Source organism: Marmota flaviventris, chromosome 5, assembly GCF_047511675.1.
Source record: "Marmota flaviventris isolate mMarFla1 chromosome 5, mMarFla1.hap1, whole genome shotgun sequence".
In the NCBI taxonomy this organism is placed as follows: Eukaryota; Metazoa; Chordata; class Mammalia; order Rodentia; family Sciuridae; genus Marmota; species Marmota flaviventris.
In genome coordinates this window covers 71,398,313-71,419,610 of record NC_092502.1, presented here as the reverse complement: position 1 = coordinate 71,419,610, position 21,298 = coordinate 71,398,313, and the positions used below count along the sequence as shown (strand labels likewise).

General features: G+C 46.3%; 2 protein-coding genes across 4 annotated transcripts; one reads left to right on the top strand and one right to left on the bottom strand.

Moving 5' to 3' along the window:
* The first annotated feature begins 8,016 nt into the window (after window positions 1–8,016).
* Window positions 8,017–10,809, top strand: Smim33 (small integral membrane protein 33). The gene is made up of 2 exons (XM_027927669.3): window positions 8,017–8,180; window positions 9,808–10,809. Exon 2 carries the CDS (start codon window positions 9,812–9,814, stop codon window positions 10,187–10,189), a length of 378 nt encoding a protein of 125 aa, XP_027783470.1. The 5' UTR covers window positions 8,017–8,180; window positions 9,808–9,811; the 3' UTR covers window positions 10,190–10,809.
* A 2,061-nt stretch (window positions 10,810–12,870) lies between these two features.
* Sting1 (stimulator of interferon response cGAMP interactor 1) lies at window positions 12,871–20,076 on the bottom strand. 3 transcript variants are annotated; one of them, XM_027927599.3, is made up of 8 exons: window positions 19,897–20,076; window positions 18,744–18,842; window positions 17,883–18,109; window positions 17,573–17,756; window positions 17,251–17,359; window positions 15,241–15,479; window positions 14,193–14,379; window positions 12,871–13,659 (listed from the first exon to the last, which is right to left on the bottom strand). In XM_027927599.3, exons 3-8 carry the CDS (start codon window positions 18,107–18,109, stop codon window positions 13,466–13,468), a joined length of 1,140 nt encoding a protein of 379 aa, XP_027783400.1. In that variant the 5' UTR covers window positions 18,744–18,842; window positions 19,897–20,076; the 3' UTR covers window positions 12,871–13,465. The 3 variants fall into 3 exon arrangements, with proteins under 3 accessions (XP_027783400.1, XP_027783402.1, XP_027783401.1); XM_027927601.3 differs by lacking the exon at window positions 18,744–18,842; XM_027927600.3 differs by lacking the exons at window positions 18,744–18,842; window positions 19,897–20,076 and adding an exon at window positions 18,623–18,725.
* Between the last annotated feature and the right edge of the window lie 1,222 nt (window positions 20,077–21,298).

Sequence of the window (21,298 nt, the reverse complement as noted above, 5' to 3'; positions counted from 1 at the left end):
GTCAAAGAATAGAAGGAAACAGATTGGGACCGGCTCCAGGGGCCCTGCTCAGCACGCAGCCCAGATGAGGATGTGATGCTGAACAGCAGTGACTATGGCCGGTGCGCCTCCGGTTGGCTCTAGGGCCCTATGAGCAATGATAGTAATCTGGTCACATCTCTGTCTTCCTTGCCTAGGGGGTCCCTCAAGTCCTTCCCTATACTACTTGGAGGTTTTCCTGGAGCAGGCTGTTTCAGACCAGGTTTTCCTCTCCCAGGATTGAGCTTGAGGCTGAGCCCACTAGCCGCCCATGCTCTGTAGACTCTGAATTCTCCACATTCCTCTCCTCCTCAGGGCTCCCAATCCAGACAGGACTCCCAACATCTTTCAAGGAGAGTTTATAAATATTATTATTATTCCTAATAGAAAAGCAAGAATACCACATGCTAAGCATCCCTCCCTCTGCCTCCTGACCCCATTGGAGTTAGGTGTTCCCTGTGCTCTGGCAGCACCCTGTCCTTAGACTCTATCTATCACTCATCTGCATCCCATGATATTCTCTCCTGCAGACTATAGACCAGCATGGTTACTTTTTTTCAGTATCCCTAGGACCTGGCATAATGCTTCCCATATGGCAGGTTACTGAAGTAAACTCAAAAATTTTAGGAGCATTGGTTCAACCCTACACCATTTTTAAAAAAAAAATTAAAAATAGAAATCTTTTTTTTTTTTTTTTTTGTAGAACTGGGGATTGAAGCCAGGGGACTCTACCACTGAGCCACTCCCCAGCCCTTTTTCTTTTATATTTTGAGACCTCCTCCCACCACTACCACCTCCCTTTTTAAAGGAAGGGTCTCACAGGTTGCTAAGGCTAGCCTTGAACTTGTGATCCTCCTGCCTCAGCCTCCCTAGTCGCTGGGGTTATAGGTGTGCACTACTGTGCCCAGCTTTCCTTGACTTCTAAGACCTTTACACTTTTGAAGGTTTTGGTCTAGTTATGTTGTTGACTGTCCCTCAATATGTGTCCTCATGATCAGATTTAGGTTTATGTCTTTGGCAGGAGTATCACGGAAGCAGTGCTGTGTCCTGCCTTCATTTTCTATTTAGTGATGCATGATTTTGATTTGTTCCATTACTGAGGGTGTTCATATTCATCACTTGCTCGAGATGGTGTCTACCACTATATCCATTTTCTGTGTCTTCTTAACAAATTACCACACAGCGATGGCTTTAAACAACAGAAATTGTCAGGTGCAGTGGTACCCTTCTGTAATCCCACCGATTTGGGAGGCTGAGGCAGGAGGAGCCCAAGTTCCAGGACAGCCTTGGCAATTTATCAAGACCCTGTCTCAAAAATAAATAAATAAATAAATAAAACAGTCTGGGAATGTAGCTCAGTGGTAGAGAACTCATGGGTTCAATCCCCAGCACCACTTACAATTCTGGAGGCCAGAAGTTGAAATCAAGATGTCAGCAAGGCCATTCTACCCTGAAAGCTCTAGGAAAGAACCTTCCTTGCCTTCTTCCAGCTTCTGGTGGCTGTTGGTCTTTCCTTGGAACTCCTTGGATTATGCCACATCACTTTAATCTGTGCCTACGTCTTCAGATCTCCTTCTCCTCCCTGTTTTCTGTGTGTCTCTTAGAAGGACATTTTTTTTTTTTTTAAAGAGAGAGAGAGAGAGGGAGAGAGAGAGAGAGAATTTTTTTAATATATTTTTTTTAGTTTTCGGCAGACACAACATCTTTGTTTGTATGTGGTGCTGAGGATCGAACCCGGGCCGCACACATGCCAGGCGAGCGCGCTACCTACCACTTGAGCCACATCCCCAGCCCTTAGAAGGACATTTGCCATTGAATTTAGGACTCATCTGCATAATTTAAGATGATCCTCTCAGTTCAAGGACCATGGCTTAATTACATCTGCAAAGGCTCTTTTTTTCCAAAGACGTAACATTCACAAATTCTAAGGGTTATATCTTGTGGTGGGGGAGGGAGTGTGAGGGTGAAGGTGGAGGTCACTAATCAGCTGGCTTTCTCTATACTAAAGTTATACTTTCTCCTTTGTATCATTAGTGGGTATTTTGTGGGGAGATACTTAGAAACTATCTAAATATTTCACTCTTCAACAAATTTTCAACTTTATTTTTAAATTCATATTTGTATGAAGTCATTCCTGTCATTCAATGGATTATAATATATCATAATAATTTATGATTTTGCTGCTCCAATTGTTCCCTTTTTGGCCAGTGGGAGCCCCTTCAAGCTGGTTTCTGAGTCCTTTTGACAAAGCTCCATCATGAGCACTATTTTTACTTCCTAGCTTAATGAGATCTTCCAAGTTTATTGTGTAACCTGCCTAGTCTTGGAATCAGCAATTTCTCTAAGGAAACTTCGCTCCTTTTACAAGCAGATGGTGAAACTGGTAGCTTCTCCAAGGCCATTCTCTGAAATCTGACTCACGCATCTTTTTTTTTTTTGTACCAGTGATTGAATCTAGGGGTGCTTAACCACTGAGCAACATCCCCAGCCCCTTCTTTTGAGATAGGGTCTCGATGAGTTCCTTAGGTGTTAAGTTGCTGAGGCTATCTTTGAAATTGTGATCCCCCTGTCTCAGCCTCTGGAGCTGTGTATGCCACTGCAGACCCATTCACATATCCTTTTTGTGTGTGTATGTAATACTGAGGATTGAACCCAGATATGCTCTACAACTGAGCTACAATCCCAGGTTTTTTGTTTTTGTTTTTTATTTTAAGATAGGATTTCTCTAAGTTGCCCTGGCTGTCCTCAAACTTGGAATTCTCCTGCCTCAGTTTCCCAAGTCACTGTGATTACAGGTGTGCACCACTGCCCAACTGGCTCACATACTTTTTTTAAAAAATGTTTTGTTTTAGTTATAGTTGGACACAATACCTTTATTTTTATTTTTATAGATGTGCTGAGGATTGAATCAACCTCCCCGTACACACTAGGCGAGTGCTCTACCACTAAGCCACAACCCCAGCCCCACATATTCTTTTTAAAAAAATATTTTGTTTTTTAGTTGTAGTTGTACACAATAACTCTATTTTATTTATTTTTTAAAAAATATTTATTTTTTAGTTTTTAGGTGGACACAATATCTTTATTTTATTTTTATGTGGTGCTGAGGATCGAACCCAGTGCCTCATGCATGCTAGGCGAGCGCTCTACTGCTGAGCCACAACCCCAGCCCTCATATATTCTTGATATGTTTATTTATTTGATCACTTCCTTTTCAGTAACCAATCTACAGTCTCTGTTTCCACACCCTGCCTCATGGATGCCTTCCTCATCCCACTCAGGTGCTAGACATCCCACCACTGTATGGATACCTTCATCACCTTCAATCAACCTCAAAGTGTAATTCAGAGTTGGTTATGGTGGCTCATGTAATCCCAGCAACTCGGGAGTCTGAGGCAGCAAGATCTCAAGTTCAAAGATAGCCTCAGCAATTTAGTGAAACCCTGTCTCAAAATTAAAAATAAGCCCAGTATGGTGGCTCACACCTATACTACCAGCAGCTCGGGAGGCTGAGGCAGAAGGATCTGTAATCTCAGAGGTTTAGGAGGCTGAGGCAGGAGGATTGCAACATGTGATCCCCTAGCCTCAGCAACATAGTGAGGCCCTAAGCAATTTAGTGAGATGCTGTCTTTAAATAAAAAAAATTAAAAAAGGGCTGGTGCTGTTATTCAGTGTTAAGTGCCCCTGGGTTCAATCCCAGTACCAAATAATAAAAATGTAACAAATATTAGAAGCTGATGAGAAACCAACTACTATAGGGTTTAAAGAAAAGAAAGAAGGTGCCAGGCATGGTGGTACATGCCTGTAATCCCAGCAACTCAGGAGGCTGAGGTAGGAGAATCACATGTTCGAGGTCAGCCTCAGCAATTTAGTGAGACTTTCAACAATTTAGTGAGAGCCTATGTCAAAACAAAGAATAAAAAAGGGCTGGATATGTAGCTCAGTGATAAAGTGTCCCTGGTACTAGGGACTACTGAGAGGAAAGAAAGAAAAGAAAAAGAAAGAAGGCTACTCAAGTATAATGGGTGGTAGAATACATTCTGGAAGGAGGTGACACTAGAATTAAGCCATTATTGATGGTTAAGGTTTAGAGGGTAGGAATGGGGAAAGGCAATTCACAATACTGAGTGTGGAGATAAGAAAGTGGTGGAGAAGTTCCACCTTCTTATCCTCCATGGACCTCTTTAAGAGATAGATCCAATATTGATGAAAAAAAAAAAAAAAAAAAAAAAAATATATATATATATATATATATATATATCCATCAGAAGGATTACAAATTGAGCTTTTTGATCCAAGGCCCCAGTGAAGGTGTTTATAAGAGCATTGTCACATGTGTCTTGAGAAGGGGGGAGGCAAGAAGCAGTGGCTAAAACCTTGGACTTGGGACACACTCCAAATTCCCACTGGCTAATGTCTAAGTGGATCAGAGTAGGAGGCAGAGGATGACCAGAGCCCTTAATTGCATGGGCAAGTGCTAACCAGAGGCTTCAGAATCAACCAGCAACCATGCTCATGTAATTCAAGGGTCAGTTCAGCTCAAGGTACCTGGGCTCAAGTGATCATGGAGGGCTCAGTGGACTCCCTGCATGTCAGGGTGTAGGCTGTTTGGCTAAGAGACAAGGAACCAAGAGGTTATACCCTGTTTCATCAAGTCACTAGGTAAGGGGGGGTTCCTGGTCTCCCATCTGAAAGACAGAGTGGTGCTGAGGTTGGAGTTGGATAAAAGACATAAAAAATAGGTAGACAGCTGGGTGCTGTGGCACTTGCCTGGAATCAATCCCAGCAACTCTGAAGTCTGAGGAAGGAGGATCATAAGCTTGAGGCCAGCCTCTACAATAAATAAAAAGGGCTGGGGATGTAGCTCAGTGGGTCCCTGGGTTTAATCCCAGTACAATGAAAAAAAAAAAAAAAGTAGAAAGGAGACATCAAGGAGGGATGGGGTTGTGGCTCAGCAGTACAGCGCTCTCCTAGTATGCATGAGGCACTGAGCTTGATCCTCAGCACCACATAAAAAATAAATAAATAAAAATAAAGGTGTTGTGTCCAACTACAACTAAAAAATAAATATATATATAAAAAAAGAAAGGACAAGGAGGGGCTGGGGTTGTAACTCAGTGGGGGAGTACTTGCCTAGCACGTGTGAGGCACTGGGTTCAATTCTGAGCCTATAAATAAATGAATAAAATAAAGGTCCATCAACAACTAAAAACTTATTTTTTAAAAAAAGGAAAAGGAAACATCTCCTCTTTTCAAAAACTTTTTTTGGTATTGGAAATTGAACCTAGGGCTGCTTTACCTCTGAACTACAATCCCAATCCTTTTTATTTTTCAGTTTGAGACAGGGTCTTTCTAAATTGCCCAGGCTGGCCTTGAACTTTCAATCTTCCTGTCTTAGCCTCCTGAGTCACTGGGGTTACAAGAGTTCACCACTGCGTCCAATGAGGAAATATAATTTTGATCTGAGGTTTGACATACCTTTCCAGGCCTGTCACTCTCTGAGCCACTCTCTCTCTCCCAGGCAGGTCCCTCCCAAATTTCTGGGAAATCTGTAAATCTTAAATTTACTGTAAATTGACTCACTTAGGAAAATTACCTTTCACACTGTTAATTAGCCCAATAAATAGAAACTTACAACTTAGAGGACTTTCCAATATTTTCTACTGATCAGATAATGAAGACCTGGACAGCCTAAGAACACTGAGAAGAACCAAACTGATGCCATCCTAGCATACCCGCTCATGTCCACCCCTCACCAAGTTTCCTTTAAAAGAAATCAGAGAACTCAGAACTGTGTCTCACTCTCTGCATTCTCCTTGAATGTGCATTACTTGTTTTTCTTAATAAATCTCCGTGTATGTATTGGTGTGTACTGAAATTCTTTTCTGTCACATACACCAAGGACCCCACTTATCCTGAGCTTGACTCGGGAACTTGTTCTGCCCTCTCTGGGAACACTTTGGAAACCCTCTTCCAGTGACCTATATTCTCTGGTAATGATGTATGTGCATCAGGTGGCAGGATGAAGAATGGCTGGTCCCGTGAAGCCAGCCAGAAAAAAAGCAACTTGTAAAAACTGTCTCTGAACTGAGTGCATGGCATGCACCTGTTAGTCCCAGGGACTCGGGGGTCTAAGGCAGGAGGATCACAACCTCAAGGCCAGCCTCAGCAATTTATCGAGACCCTGTGTTAAAATAAAAAATAAAAAAGGATTGGGAATGTGGCTCAGTGCCCCTGAGTTGAATCCCCAGTCCTGGAACAAACAAACAAACAAACAACTGACTAGAGAGCACTCTGTTGGACACTTTTTTTGACTTTGACACATTAAATAAAACACTTTTGCAAATGAAGTTACATTCAAATAAATGCAAAGAGATATAAAATTCATGTTTGTAAAAACCAGGGCTGGGGGAGGGTGGAGGATGGGAAAGGCAGCGGAGCACAACAGACACTAGTATGGCAATATGTAAATCAATGGATGTGTAACTGATGTGATTCTGCAATCTGTGTATGGGGTGAAGGTGGGAGTTCATAACCCACTTGAATCAAAGCGTGGAATATGATATGTCAAGAAATTTGTAATGTTTTGAACAACCAACAATAAAAAAAAAAAAAAAAAAAACCAGGGCTGGGGCTATTGCTCAGAGGCAGAGCGCTTGCCTAGCATACGTGAGGCACTGCGTTTGATCCTCAGCACCACATAAAAATAAACAAATAAAATAAAGGCATTCTGTCCATCTACAACTACCAAAAAAGAAAAAAGAAAAAAGAGAGAGAGAGAGAGAGAGAGAGAGAGAGAGAGAGAGAGAGAAAACAAAAGAAAAGGAATGTTTTTTTTTTGCTGGATGCCGTGGCACATGCCTGTAATCCCAGCAACTCCAGACAGAAGGAAGAAGATTGCAAATTCAAAGCCAGCCTCAGCAATTAAGCGATTCCCTAAGCAACTTGGTGAGACCCTGTCTCAAAATAAAAAACAAAAAGGGCTGGAGATTGTAGCTCAGCAGTAGTGCCTCTGGGTTAAATCCCCAGTACCAAAAAATATAATAAGTAAATAAATAGTAAAAGGGCTGGGAAGTAGCTGAGTGATAGAACCCTTACTTCACGTGTGTGTTCAATTCCCAGTATTATTTGCATAATAATAACAACAACAATAATAATAAATAAAAAGTGAAAATGGATTTTCTTTTTGCAGTACTGGGAATTAAACACAGGGGCGCTCTAACACTAAACTATGTCCTCAGCTCTCTTTTTTTTTTTTTGAGGCAGGGTCTAGCCAATAGCTGAGGCTGGCTTTGAAGTTGGGATCTTTCTGCCTCAGCCACCTGAGTAGCTGGGATGATAGGCATGCACCACCGCACACCAAATTAACTAAAAGTAAAAATCGATTTTTTTTTCTCCTGGGGATTGAACCCAGGGGTATGTAACCACTGAATCACATCCCCAGACCTTTTCTTTATTTTATATTTTGAGGCAGGGTCTCACTAAGTTGCTTACGGTCTTGCTAAATTGCTGAGGCTGGCCTTGAACTTGTGATCCTCCTGACTCAGCCTCCTGAGTGCTGGGATTACAGGCGTGAAGTAAAAATAGATTTTTAGAATAAACTTTAATTCTTAATATTTTATAAATAAATGTCAGAAAACTAATAAGAAAGGAACAGAGCCGGAGGTTGGGCCATAGATATTTAGAGATTTATTATATATACAATATGTTACATAGGGAGTGTGTGTTAATCTACATTTTCCTTTGAGTTTGAAGTATAATATATAAAAAGAAGATCAAAGGACAGTAACTTCAGGAAATAGGTGGCGGTGGGGAGTGCATATCCTGGTGCGGGAGAGGGGGAGCCTGGCAGGGGCTGAGATCTGGTGGAGGAGGGGTGGGCGGGCTGACCCAGCTCCTGAAGTTGGCAGGCAGCCAGAAAGGAGGGGCCAAGGAGGAAGATCAACTATCAGAGTTAACGACTGGCCCAGGGTAGCTCAAATGTTCCCGGAAGTGCAAGCGCGGGAAAGAGTAGTAAAATTGTGTGCAGAGGGTGTGTGCCCCATGAGCCCTGCAGACGTGGCAGCTCCGGGTAGGGGCTGAGCGGGGGCAGCCAGCTCGCCTTTGCCTACCTGGCCTCGAATCCCAAGGGAGCCCCGCACCAGTCCCGGACAATGAACCAGGTAGACTCTTGCTCATCCCTTCCTGCCAGGCTGGCCTGACTCCCTGCAGGGGCCCCAAGCCTTTCCCAGTCCTGGGCTTCCCCCCCAACCCCCTACATCCGGTGCTGCTTTCCTGTCCTCTGCCCTGGAAGCCCTATGGTTGGTCCCTGAAAGCTCAAGGAGGGGCGGTGAGTATTGGGCTTTCCACATTATGCAAAGGGAGATGGGATAGAAAGGACAGTGTGACAGAGGACAATTGGGGCAAGCCATTCCTGAGTCCCAGTTGCCTACCCATGAGGAGGGCAGGGCTGAGGCCTAGAAGGGTGCCCCTCCCCCTAGGGTCTGCAGCATGGTCCTGCTCGGGAGAAGCTGGGGAGAAATGTTCCTCAGGCTTGTGATGACCTCACTCTGGGGATTACAGTTTTGAGCTTTGTTTCCTTCACTGCCATCCAGCAGGGTGGAGATAGATAGGTGGGGATTATGTCCCCATGCTTTTGGTAGAACCCAGAGATCCTGACAGGGGGAGACTGGCACTGAATCTCCTCAGTTTGTCCTTGGCAAATCCAGGAATACACCGTGGATACTGCCCCCTCAAGCCTCCAGAACTTGACCCTGAGGCCTGGGAGCAGGGGGCACATAGTATAGAATGAGGCCTCCCTGCCTCACCCCAAGCTTCTGGGGTTCTTTGTGCTCTGTTTCCTCCCCCAGAGGAGCACCTTTCTGCCTTCCAGTGAGTGGGAGTAGGGGAGCCTAAGAGGCCAGACAATGATTCCCTTTCTCCAGGACTTTAAGAAGCAGCTAGCTGTTCACTTCCCACTGCCCAGAACGTGGGACAGCAGCCCATAGCATGCTCAGATTCTTGACCCAGGACACAGGACCTATTTAGGAATCTTGCTAAGACCTGGGAAAACAGGCAGGCAGTGGGAAGGGACTTGGGACCAAATTATTGGCCAGACTATAATGATGCCCTTCTCTTCGCCCCTTTCTGAGCAACTTTAACTTGCTGTCTTTCCATTTCTTTGTCTCTGTCTCCATCTTTATTTCAGTCTCCATCTTTATCTCCTTTTCTTTTCCTTTTCCCATGTGTATCTTTCTCTCTGTATCCTCCTCTGTCTTTTGTCTTTGTCTTTTATTTTCTGTTTATGTGTGTGATTACCTCTGTTTCTCTTCTGTGTGTGTGTGTGTATGTGTGTGTGTTTTCCTCTCTCAGTTTCTCTGTCTCTCTGTTTCCTTTGGGTGTCAATCTCTTTCTATTTTGGTCTTTTTCTTTGGAGGGGGTCACTAGGGATTGAGCCCAAGGGTGCTTTACTTCTGAGCTACATCCCCAGCTCTTTAAAAAAATATTTTTTAGTTATAGATGAACACAGTCTCTTTATTTTATTTTTATGTGGTGCTAAGGATCAAACCAGTGCCTCACACATGCGAGGCAAGCGCTCTTTCTCTTAGCCACAATCCCAGCCCTCTCCAGCCCCTTTTGTTTTTTAATTTCCTGCTAAATTGCTGAGGCAGGTCTTGAACTTGCAATCCTCCCGACTCAGCCTCCTGAGTTGCCAGGATTACAGGCATGCACCATCACTCCCGGCTCCATTTTGACCTTTTTCTGTGTGTACATGCCCACTTCAGCCTCTCTTTTCTCCTCCCCTCCCAGACTGATGACTCCTCCTCCAGCTGTGAATGGTTCATTGGGGCAGGAGCCCCAGAGGCAGCTTCCAGAGGTGCTGGGTGGAGCCTGGGAACCACTTCAAGGAGACGGGCTGCCACCACTCACCATCATTGTTGCCGCCTTTGTCCTGCTTGCGGTCTGTATTGTGGTGGCAGTCCACTTTGGGCCAAGGCTGCACCAAGGCCATGCTACTCTCTCCACAGAGCCACCAGCTCCAAAGCCAGAGTATGGCATCTACCTCATCCACTGGAGGCTGCTGGGCCCCCAGGACAGTCATAAAGAAGACCAGCAGGGACCTCCTATCCCTGGATCTGATCCTACTCCAGAAGGGCCCAGGCCCAGTATTGATGAAGAAACATATCTGTAAGAGGGAGATTTTGGAAGTTAATCTGATCTGGCTCAGCACAAGAAACTGGACTGAGAATTAGAGCAAAAGCAAATTGGAGCCTAAGCATCAGAGCTGTAGATGGGTATACTGGACTGAGCAGGAGCTGCCCTCTCCAAATGTTTCTGAAAAGAGCTCTTGATGGACAGGAAAAATGAAAGAAGCTTGAGAGCAGGGCCCTGTGCAGAGGACTGCTGCTGTGGGTGTCCCCAGGGTCTAAGGTTTATGAAGACTTACCTCCCTTCACAGAGCTCCTGACCCTTAAGCTCTGAGTCCCTGCCCACACCATCAGCCTTAATCTCCTTCCCTTTTGGGGTAAAGTGAATCCACTGTGAAAGATTCCACCACCCACCTCAATTCTAATCAGGAATGTCAGATGCTCCATAGAGTGCCCAGATCCTATTAAAGTCCAGTCAGGGACAGCCACAGCAAAGAACCCATGATCTGCCTTTTCTGAGATTCTGAGGACTCAAGGAAGGAAAGGTTGCCTTTCACCCATGATGGAGCAAATCTTGGTGCAGGGCCTAGGTTTTGTTGACAATGTCTAAAGCCTTTGGAAATCCCAAGCACCATTTATAGTTCAAAGATTGCCTTTGAATGGACCCCACTGACTCTGTCTTGCCTTCTCAGGGTGTGATGGGGGAATTTGGGGATTCTCATCATCTCCCACTTTCTATCCACATGGTCCTGTAGAAATAAGCCTAGAATTTACCACAAAACATTTCCTACCCAGGCACAATGGCACAATCTTAGCTACTTGGGAGGCTGAGGCAGGAAGATTGCAAGTTTGAGGTCAGTCAGTGCAATTTAGAGAGTCCGTCTCAAAATAAAAAATAGCTCAGTGGTAGAGCAACTGGGTTCAATTCCCAGTACTAAAACAAACAAAACAAACGAACAAACAAGAAACACCCAGACAGATGCAAATACCAACTGGTAGAGTCAGGACATTATATCTATTTACCTGTTTTATAGTACTGGGTAGGGATGGAAGCCAGGACCTCATACATGCTAGGCAAGTACTGTATACTGAGCCACATCCTTGACCTGGAGTCAGGGTTTGAACTTGGGGCCATTAAGCTCTACACACTGGCCACCATGCTGGGCGCTGATGGGTGGAGCAAGGTCAAGTCCGAGGCCCTTGATTCTGGACTGGTTTCTGGTGTAAGAGTAACTGACATGATGGAAGAATCTCAGGTCTTGGAAGGAATATGGCTGGAACAGCTGGGCAAGGGGATAGTTTCCCCCTTGATTCCCTTGACTCTGTTGTCCATAGGAGTAGCTGGTTTTCTCTGTGCGGAACATTTCTTCAAAATGATGCTGCACTCAGAAATGCTTATTGAGCATTTGTGATAAAAATAAAAAGGTGGAGGGGCTGGTTTGTAGCTCAGTGGTAGAGCACTTGCCTAGCATGTGTGAGGCAAAGGGTTTGATCCTTAGCACCATATAAAAACAAATAAATAAAATAAAGGTATGGTGTTCATCTACAAATGAAAAAAAAAAATTTAAAACAAAGGTGGAGCTAGCTATGGTGGCATGTCTGTAATCTCAGCGGTTCAGAAGGCTGAGGCAAGAGGACCACAAATTCAAGGCCAGCCTCAGCAATATAGCAAGGCTGTAAGCAAATTAAAGACACACTATCTCAAAATTTAAAAAACATAATAATAAAAATGGCTGGAATTGTGATCCAGGGGTAAAGCACCCCTGGGTCCAATCCCCAGTACCAAAAAAACAAACAACAAAAACCCTACATATCAAAAAACAAAGTTGGAAAAGCAACAAAGGTAGGAGGGAAGGAGCAAGTCATCCCAGATGGAACTAGTAGAAACAGGCTGCCTTCCCCCCCAGTGAGGGGCAACTGTGCCACCACAGTGCCTCTGTTCTGAGGATGATGCCATAACATATGGCATGATGACTAGCTGTGTTGTCCAAGACATCCCAGGGGATGTCCCATCTTCTCACACAAACTCTTCTTCCTTGATCCTATTGCAGGCTCTCTCATCTGGGGACATTTATTCAGTGGGCCCTGGATGCCACTCATGGCATCTGTGTACTGGTTCAGCCTATCCTCCGGCCCCTGCTCCCCAAGCCACTCACCGGAGATACTGAAAGGGCATTGAAAAGGCAGGGAGGTTAGGGGATACCACCTGACTCTATGCTCTTTGCCAACTGGTAGGCTCTGCCCAGACTGAAGTGGCACCCAACCCACACTGCCCTGAACAGGATGAGAGGTACGTGGAAGCATGCTTGGATTTAGGTCTGAACATCAGAGCAGATAAACACAATTTTTTTTTTTTTTTAATCTGGCAAAGTCCAACAGCAAAATGATGACATACTCAAAGTAGGTAATCTGAGCTCAAAAAAGGACTAGAGAAATGACTATTGAGAGTCAGGTGTGGTGGCACAGGCCTGTAATCCCAGACGCTTGGGAGGCTGAAACAGGAGAATTATAAATTCAAAACCAGGCTCAGCAATTGGGAGGCACTAAGCAACTCAGTGAGACCCTGTCTCAAAATAAAATATGAAATAGGGCTGGGGATGTGGCTCAGTGGTCCAGTGCCCCTGGGTTCAATTCCTGGTACGCCCCCCACACACACACACACCACCACCACCACTTCAAATAAAAAAGGACATTGAAAAAGGGCAGGACATAAGGAAACCACAACTGAGAGTGAGGCCTTTACTGGAGAGCCAATGCGATTGCCAGGGGTAAGGAGAGGAGGCAGTTCCCCCAACCTGGAGATGGACAGGTTTGCCAGGAGGGTCACTTGTCAAGAGAGCCCACTCGACTTTTGAACTGCCAGGAGGGAGCTGGGATAAACACCCCAACCTCTTCCTCCCTCCATTCTCCTGCTGAAGCTCCCCATTGAGCAAAGATGACCAGAAATCCAAGGACAAGAGAGTCTGTTGTGCCACCCAGACAAATCTGTCCCTGGGCACTAGAGGGTCTAATGGAAAATAACTGGCATACCCCTTAAGTTTACCTGGTACTTAGAGCTTAGACAAAACTTCTACATATGCACAGTCCTCACAACAACCCTGTGAGGTAGGGCAATAATTATAATCCCATTTTGTAGAAGAGATTACAGCTCAAAAAGGTAAAATGGCTTGCCCATGGATACAGGACTCATCTGGAGATGTCAAGTCCAGAAACCTTCTCTGCAAAGTCCTCTTTGGGAGGCATGGCTCTGCTGAACATCCAGCAGTTGAAGCAAGCTCCAGTTCTGATTCTCGAAGGCTCAGGCAAGATGACCCTGGGCCTCAGAAGACATCAGTGCGGAGTGGGAGAGGCTGTTCCATATCACTGATGAGGAGCTTGGGCTCTTGGGACAGGGTGGAGGAACTGGGCACCACTGAGGTCCCCATGGTGCTCAAAGTAACCTCCTCTTTTTCCTCCTGCCGCATGTGCCGGAGAACTTCCTGTGACAGCAAGAAGCTGCTCCCCTCTGCAGATTCTGGAGTGGGGTCATGGGACAGGAGTTAGGATCCTAAACCCACTGGAACATACTTAGAGAAGATCCCCCATTCCTCCCTACCCCCTCTTCCCACCCACCCACAGCCTCTGGGGCTAGAGGCTCAATGGAATCCTAGTTAGAAGTGGTTTTAGAGGTCATGGAATTCCATTCTCTTGGTCTTAGAGATGGTGATACAAAAGGTCACACAGTCAAGGTAGAGCTGAGGCTGCAGCCCTCTTCTCTTGTGCTCCCTATTCTCTAACCAAGGACTCTTCTGCTTCCCATGGCATTCCTAGATAAAACAAGGGACTCCCAGAACCCACCTCTTCAGGCTCCACCCAGTGTCTATAGCCAAAAACCTCAGAAAGCAATCTAGTGTCCCAGGTTGGTAGGGGAACCTTTCCCACAGAAGAAAGGGGCAGGGTTTGACCACCCTGACCACTTGAGATGGCTCAGGAAAGTGCTGCCTTCTTACTCTCTAGGGACCCACAGACCCTGACTCCTCCTGCCCCCCCAGTCTATCAACCCCTCACCCTGGTAGACAATGAGGCGACAGTTGTTCTGACACTCAGGGACTTCTGCCAGGATGTCCTCAAGTGTTCGACAGAAGAGTTTGGCCTGTTCAAGCCGATCCTCCCGGCTAAAGCCAGCTCTGCCATCTTGTGACATGGCAAACAAGGTCTGCAAGGGGGTGGCATACTCCAGGACACAGGTACCTGCCTGGAGGAGGTGAAAGAAAGAACAGATTGAGTTTCTGTCTAGGCAGACAGACTCTGGACTGCAGTGCTTTGGGCTGAGGCCCCGTTCCCTCAGTCTGCAGAAACCGAGTTCTGGGAGGTGGCCACTGATGATGTCTGTGCTCTCTGATCTGCCTTCACCTGACACCTCCCTCCTGAAATCAGGACTAGATTGGGCAAATCTTATCCTTCACAGATCCTTCTAAGATCCCAGGGCAAGACCTACAGCAGCTGCTCCAGCTGGAAGTGGAGTCTGGGTGCGGGGCTCTGGGCTCCAACTGTGGTCTGGGTTTCCCCATACCTACAGGAAACTCTTTTTTTAAAAAAAAATATTTATTTATTTATGTATCTTTAGTTTTAGGTGGATACATTAGCTTGTTTTTTATGTGGTGCCAAGGATCGAACCCAGTGCCTCATGCATGCTAGGCATGCACTCTACCACTGAGCCACCACTCCAGCCCCAGGAAACTCTTCAGATGGTCTCACAGCCTGCATTTAGGGCAGCTTGGTGATCAAGAGCATACTATACTCAAGCTGAAATCATCCACTTTTTCACTGTCTCTGAGCCTCAGTTTCTTCCTTTGTAAGGTAGGCATTGTAACAGTCCCTGTCCCCAGAGACATGGTGAGTTTCAATGGAATGGTAATATGATCCACTCAGAATGGCACCTGGCATGCAGTAAATGCTTAAGAAATGTTATTTACTATTACCATTCAGAACTGAATCTTGCTAGCCCTGGGACCAACCGAGGCTCGGAGAAGCATCTTGAATTTTTATCAGTGCTTGGTCAGAGCCCAGGGTCCTGGAGGTCTTCCAGGGACCCCCTACCTCCTTGTGAGCTCACCGGCTTCCCATTCTCCAGAAGCTCATAGATGCTGTTGGAGTAAACCCGGCCCTTGATGCCAGCACGGTCAGCACTCTGCTGGGGCAGAGTATGCAGGAAGCGAATGTTGGGGTCAGCTACACTCAGGTCATCAGGCACCCCACACTCCAGCGGGAAGAGGATATACAGCCGTTGGCTCCCTGCACCTCGTAGCATGTTGTTGTGGAACTGGTTATAAGTTTGGATCCGAGCCCGGAGTCCTAGGTAGGGAAGTCAAGAAGTCATCTCTGTAAACCCTGCATCCCATGAAATTCGGGACTAATACCAAGGCCATTGTCCTCCCTTAGTCTATGGGTACAAGAGAATTGAGGGTCTAGTCCACTCTCATTGTGTGTTTGCTTTGGGACTAGAGGTTGAACCTAGAGGCTCTTTGCCACTGTGTGACATCCTCAGCCCTATGTTTTGTTTTTGGTACTGGGGATTGAACTCAGGGGTACTTAATCATAAGCCACATCCCCAGCCCTTTTTTGTATTTTATATAGAGACAGGGCCTCACTGAGTTGCTTAGGACCTCACTAAATTGCTGAGACTGGCTTTGAACTCACGATTCTCCTGTCTCAGCCTCCTAAACTGCTGGGATTAAAGGTGTGCACCACCATGCCCGGTCCCAGCCCCAGCACTCCCTTTTTTTGGTACCAGGGATTGAACTCAGGGCACTTGACCAATGAGCCTCATCCCCAGTCCTATTTTATATTTTTATTTAGAGACAGGGTCTCACTCGGTTGCTTAGTGCTTCACTTTTTGCTGAGGCTGGCTTTGAACTTGATATCCTCCTGCCTCAGCCTCCCAAGTCACTGGGATTACAGGCATGTGCCACCATGCCAGGCCCAGCCCTTTTTATTTTCTTATTTTGAGATAGGATCTCACTAAATTGCTGAGGCTGGCCTCAAACTTGTAATCCTCCTACCTCAGCCTCCTGAGTTGCTGGAATTATAGCCATTCCACCATGTCCAGTTCAAGTCCAATCTCATAGTATAGGAGGCCAGCGAACGGTGGAGAAGAGTACCTAGTGGTCTTCTTCCTAAACCCACCACCCTGTTTCTCCTTCTCCTTTTCACAGGCTTCAGTGCCAATTCTTCCCCTTCCCATCACAGCTTTCAGAGCTCTCAGAGGTGGCCAGAGCTCCGGGAGGTGAAATTGCTAACATTTTCTGGCAGAGAGCCAGGCCTTTAACTCCAGAACCATCTCCTAGGAGAAGCCCTAGGGCGAAAGGCAGGTAGCCATAAGATGTGGAAGAGCTGCAGGCTTGGCCTGCATGTCAAAGGAATAAGACTTATGGCTCCACAGTGAAGGGGTCAAGGGTTCAGGTCTGGACAGAGCTGGGATCAAGTCCTATCTCCTCCTCTCACTAAGCCCACTAAGCTGTATAACACTGAACAAGTCACTAATCTCTCAGAATCACACTTTTCTTATCTCTTAAATAGGGATAAACTGGGTGCAGTGACTCACACCTCTAAGCCCAGCTACTTGGGAGGCTGAAGCAGGAGGATCACAAGTTAGAAGCCAGTCTCGGCAATTTAAAAAGACCCTGTCTCAAAACAAAAAATATAAAGGGCTGGGGATGGATGTGGTTTGGTGATTAAGCATCCCTGTGTTCAATCCCCAATACAAAAGAGAGAGAGAGAGAGGGAGGGAGAGAGAGAGAGAGAGAGAGAGAGAGAGAAACAGGGATGATAACTATCTCTTCTTCATAGATATGAGTTAAAAAAGGAAAAGCACAAGGCATAGGGTAAATATTTATCAAAAAACATTCACAGATGACCTTAGGCAAGTCACTGAATGGCTTCCGGCTCCACATTCCTCACTGCCAAACAAGCAGAGTAACAACATTGTTCAGGCTGACAAGGATGCTTTGGGAATCCAATAATTTGATAGACACAAAAATGCTTTGAAAAATATAGTGCATTCTAGGTACACAAGAGGCTATGTGTCTTATGGTGTCTAGGAATGAGTACACAGAGAGCAGCCTACCTGGCAGGATCAGCCGCAGGTATCCAACATAATATGACCATGCCAGTCCTTGGGCGACGTTGAAGTTCCTTTTTTCACAGACTGCAGAGACTTCAGCTGGGGCCAGGCCCTGTAGGCAACAAGATGGGATCAGAGCTCTCCTCTTCCAAGAAGCTTTCCAACCTGCTGATGACTTGCTCACTTCTCTGACACCACTGAACCTACCATCCCAGGACATTACAGACTCCACTCCCAGGACTCCACTCCCAGCTCTAAGCTTAGGCAGATCACACAAGACCATGCCCCAATTCAACCAGACCTTCTATCTCCCTCTGCACCATACCTGGAGACCTAGGAGGATGCTCAGGGCCTGTGAGAAGCCCAGGAAGGCCAGCATCGAACTGAGGGGCTGGCCAGTGGGGTTTGGGAGGGAGCAGTAGAAATAGCAGGACAGCAGCAGCACAGCTCCACGGCGGATGGGACAATCCACACAGGCCCTCACAGCCTTCCAGTAGCTACCTTGGTACCTGCAGAGGACATCCCAGACCCAGACCCAAGACCAGTTCAGCCAGAGACGTTCAAGGAGGGGACTGGAAGTCAAGGGAGTGACACTGGTGGGGAACCCAATTGCCACAAGGATTATAGGAAGTCACCTGGAATGGATGTGGCATAGCTCCTCGGCCAGACAGCAGATCCCTTTTAACAGCAGTCCCAACTGCAGAGAGGCTAAGTAGAATACCAGGTACTGAAGAGTATGGTCTGGAGAATTTCCAAGTCCCCAAAGGGCCACCAGGCAGGCCCCCAGCAGGATCAAGGCCATCTGCTGGGCCCGGTGACCCCTGGGATGTGGGATGGATGGATGCAGTCTGGAGCATGGCATCTGTGGGCACCAAGAAATCCATGACATGCTCTGTCACTCTCCTGCCCTTCTGGGATTAAGGCCCTGGCTGGCACCTCCTCTAGTGTTCCCATTCCTGGCGCCCAGTCATTCTCTCAGATTTGTCTTAAAGATATCTCTAAGGGATAGCTCAGGCACACAGCACCCCACAGCTACTGTCTAGGACAGATTTGTGGTGAACAGACCAAGGCCTGCACACAAACACTCCACCCAGCCCCAGTGAGACCACAGGTGTGGAAAAGAGACCAGGCAGAAGCTGGGTGCAGTGGTGCATGCTTGTAATTCCAGGGGTTCAGGAGGCTGAGACACAAGGATTGTAAGTTTGAGGGCAGCTTCAGCAAACTAGCAAGGTCCTGTCTAAGAGAGAGAGAAGAAAAAAGAAAAGGAAGGAAGCAGGGAGTAACTATCCCCAGATCCGGACTCAAAATTGACATGAGCTGCCCAACCCACCGGGGGACCTTTGGGGACTTGGGCTTTCTTGTCCCAAGAACTCACGCCAGGGAAGACCTTAGTCAGTAAAGTAGAACACCAGAGCTCAGGTAGTGAGGGTGACCTTTGGATCTCAGGACCCAGGACCCCAGCCTTGGGGCTCTGGCTGGGCCACTCCTTATCCTACCTTCTGCCTCCTACACACAGGTCCTTTCTGGTAGATGACAGACGTTGAAGGGCAGGCACAGCGACTACCAGCAGCCAATGAAACCTGTCTGAGTACAGCCTAAAAAACAAATGTTCAAAATAACTGAAGTTTTCTCAGCAACACCCAAAGTTGGGCACTTTGCCAGACCTTAGCTTTAGGAGGGGGTGTAGGGTATTTCCTGCCCTCCGGCAGGGAGGAAGAACCCTGTGCCCAAAGATCTGATGAGCCAGTTCTGAGTCTTAGAGTGGGGGTAAGGTTTGAGAAAACTCCTTTGATAGTCTTGATATCCCAAAACTGAGTGGGTTCAAAAAATCACTCACTTGTGGGGGCCGGTGGTGCACAAAACTGTAAAACCAGCGACTTAAGAGGCTAAGACAGAAGAATCACAAGCTCAAGACCAGCCTCAACAATGTAGTAAGACCCTGTCTCAAAGTAAAAAATAAAAAGAACTAGGAGTGTAGCTCCTGGTTTCAATCCCCAGTATAGAAAGAAAGAAAGTTTTGGTGGCTGGGGTTGTGGCTCAGTGGTAGAACGCTCACCTAACACGTGTGAGGCCCTGGGTTCGATCCTCAGCACCACATAAAAATAAATAAGTAAGTAAATAAAGGTTTCGTTGTCCAACTACAACTGAAAAATATATATTTAAAAAGAAAGATTTGGGCTGGGGATGTGGCTCAAGCGGTAGCGCGCTCGCCTGGCATGCGTGCGGCCCGGGTTCAATCCTCAGCACCACGTACAAACAAAGATGTTGTGTCCGCCGAAAAACTAAAAATAAATAAATAAATTCTCTCTCTCTCTCTCTCTCTCTCTCTCTCTCTCTCTCTCTCTCTCTCTCTCCTTCTCCTCTCTCTTTAAAAAAAAAAAAAAAAGAAAGATTTTTTTTTTGGGGGGGTGGTACCGGGGATTGAACTCAGAGGCACTCAACCACTGAGCCACATTTCAGCCCTATTTTGCATTTTATTTATAGACAGAATCTCACTGACTTGCTTAGCGCCTTGCTTTTGCTGAGGCTGGCTCTGAACTTGCATTCCTCCTGCCTCAGCCTCCCAAGCCTCTGGGATTACAGGTGTGTGCCACCGCAGTCTGGCCAGAAAGTAAGAAAGAAAAGAAGGAAAGAAAGAAAGACACGCACCTGTAGCCACAACCCTGTACACCAGGTTCCTCTCAAGTCCCCAGGATCCAAAACACTCTACCAACACCCAGCAGGACTCCACACAAGGGCCAAAGGCAACACATGCAATGCTGGTTAATTGTTTAAAGCAGATTTCCAGTTGTAGATCCTTTTTTTTCTGAAGACTGGGACTTCAGGAAGGGGCGGGGAAATGAGTACAGTTACTTCCTTCTTAGCAAAGGGCTTGGTGGGAGAGGCCTGCACACAGAAAAAAGTGATTTTTTGGCTCTGCACAGAAGTGGCCACGCCTGTGAATTCTCAGAAAGTGCTTAGAAAAGTCACACGTGGATAGTAACAATGCTGAAGCGTTTGCCTCGTTGCAGCCAAGTGCTATGTGTATCATATCCCTTAGTCCTCCCTGCTACCTTATCAGGTAGCTATTATTCTATCCCTGGGTCACAGATGAGTGATCTAAGGCCCTGGGAGGTGAAATAACTTGCCTGAGTGAGGGAGCAAGGACTTGAGTCTGGTGAGTTGCTCCAAAGCTCAGCTTGCTCTGTGCCTTGATTTCAAGAAAGGAAGGTTGGTGGGGGTGGAAAATACCAGAATCAAGTTTCATTCATGCTTCTCTTGGTGTAGGGAGAGACCCTGGCTGCTGCCTGGCAAGCTGCTAGATTTGAGGACGGGGGCAGGCCTGGGGAGTTGGGTTAATGTAGCACCCACAGAGCAGCAATAGTCATTCCTGTCCAGGTCAGAGGGTCCTTACCTAGACCTTCCCCATATCAAAAGCAGACACAGGCAGGGCTTGGCGGCACACTCCTGTAATCCCAGCGGCTTGGGAGGCTGAGGCAGGAGGATCATGAGTTCAAAGCCAGCTTCAGGAACTTAGCGAGGTCTTAAGCAACTTAGCAAGACCCTGTCTCTAAATAAAATATTAAAATAAGAGCCAGGGATGTGGCTCAGTGAGCATCCCTGGGTTCAATCCCCTATACCAAAAAAAAAAAAAAAGAAAAAAAAGAAGAAGAAGCAGACATAGGAAAAGTCTTACCTTTGCTTTCCCAAGGAGCAATTTAGCTTCCTAGAAACTCCCTAGTTTCTGAAAATTACTTCATAAGGATATAGGGAATTCCCTTTGCTTTTTCTTCTGTATAATTGGCTACATAAAAGTCTGGAAGGATAGACGACAAATGATTACTCTATGCAGTAGGAATCTGGGTGATTTTTATTTTATTTTCCCCCTTTTGCTCATTATATTGAACCTATGTTGTTTAATGTTTGAAGTGTGCACTAAAAAGAGAAAACCTCAATATTGTGTCTACCTTGGGAATGCCTTCGCCTTCCTCTGTCCTCTCTCCCCTCTGCTTCTGTCCCCTGTTTCTCTGAATCATTTCCCTGTTTGGACTTTTTCTAATAGAGGCCTTGA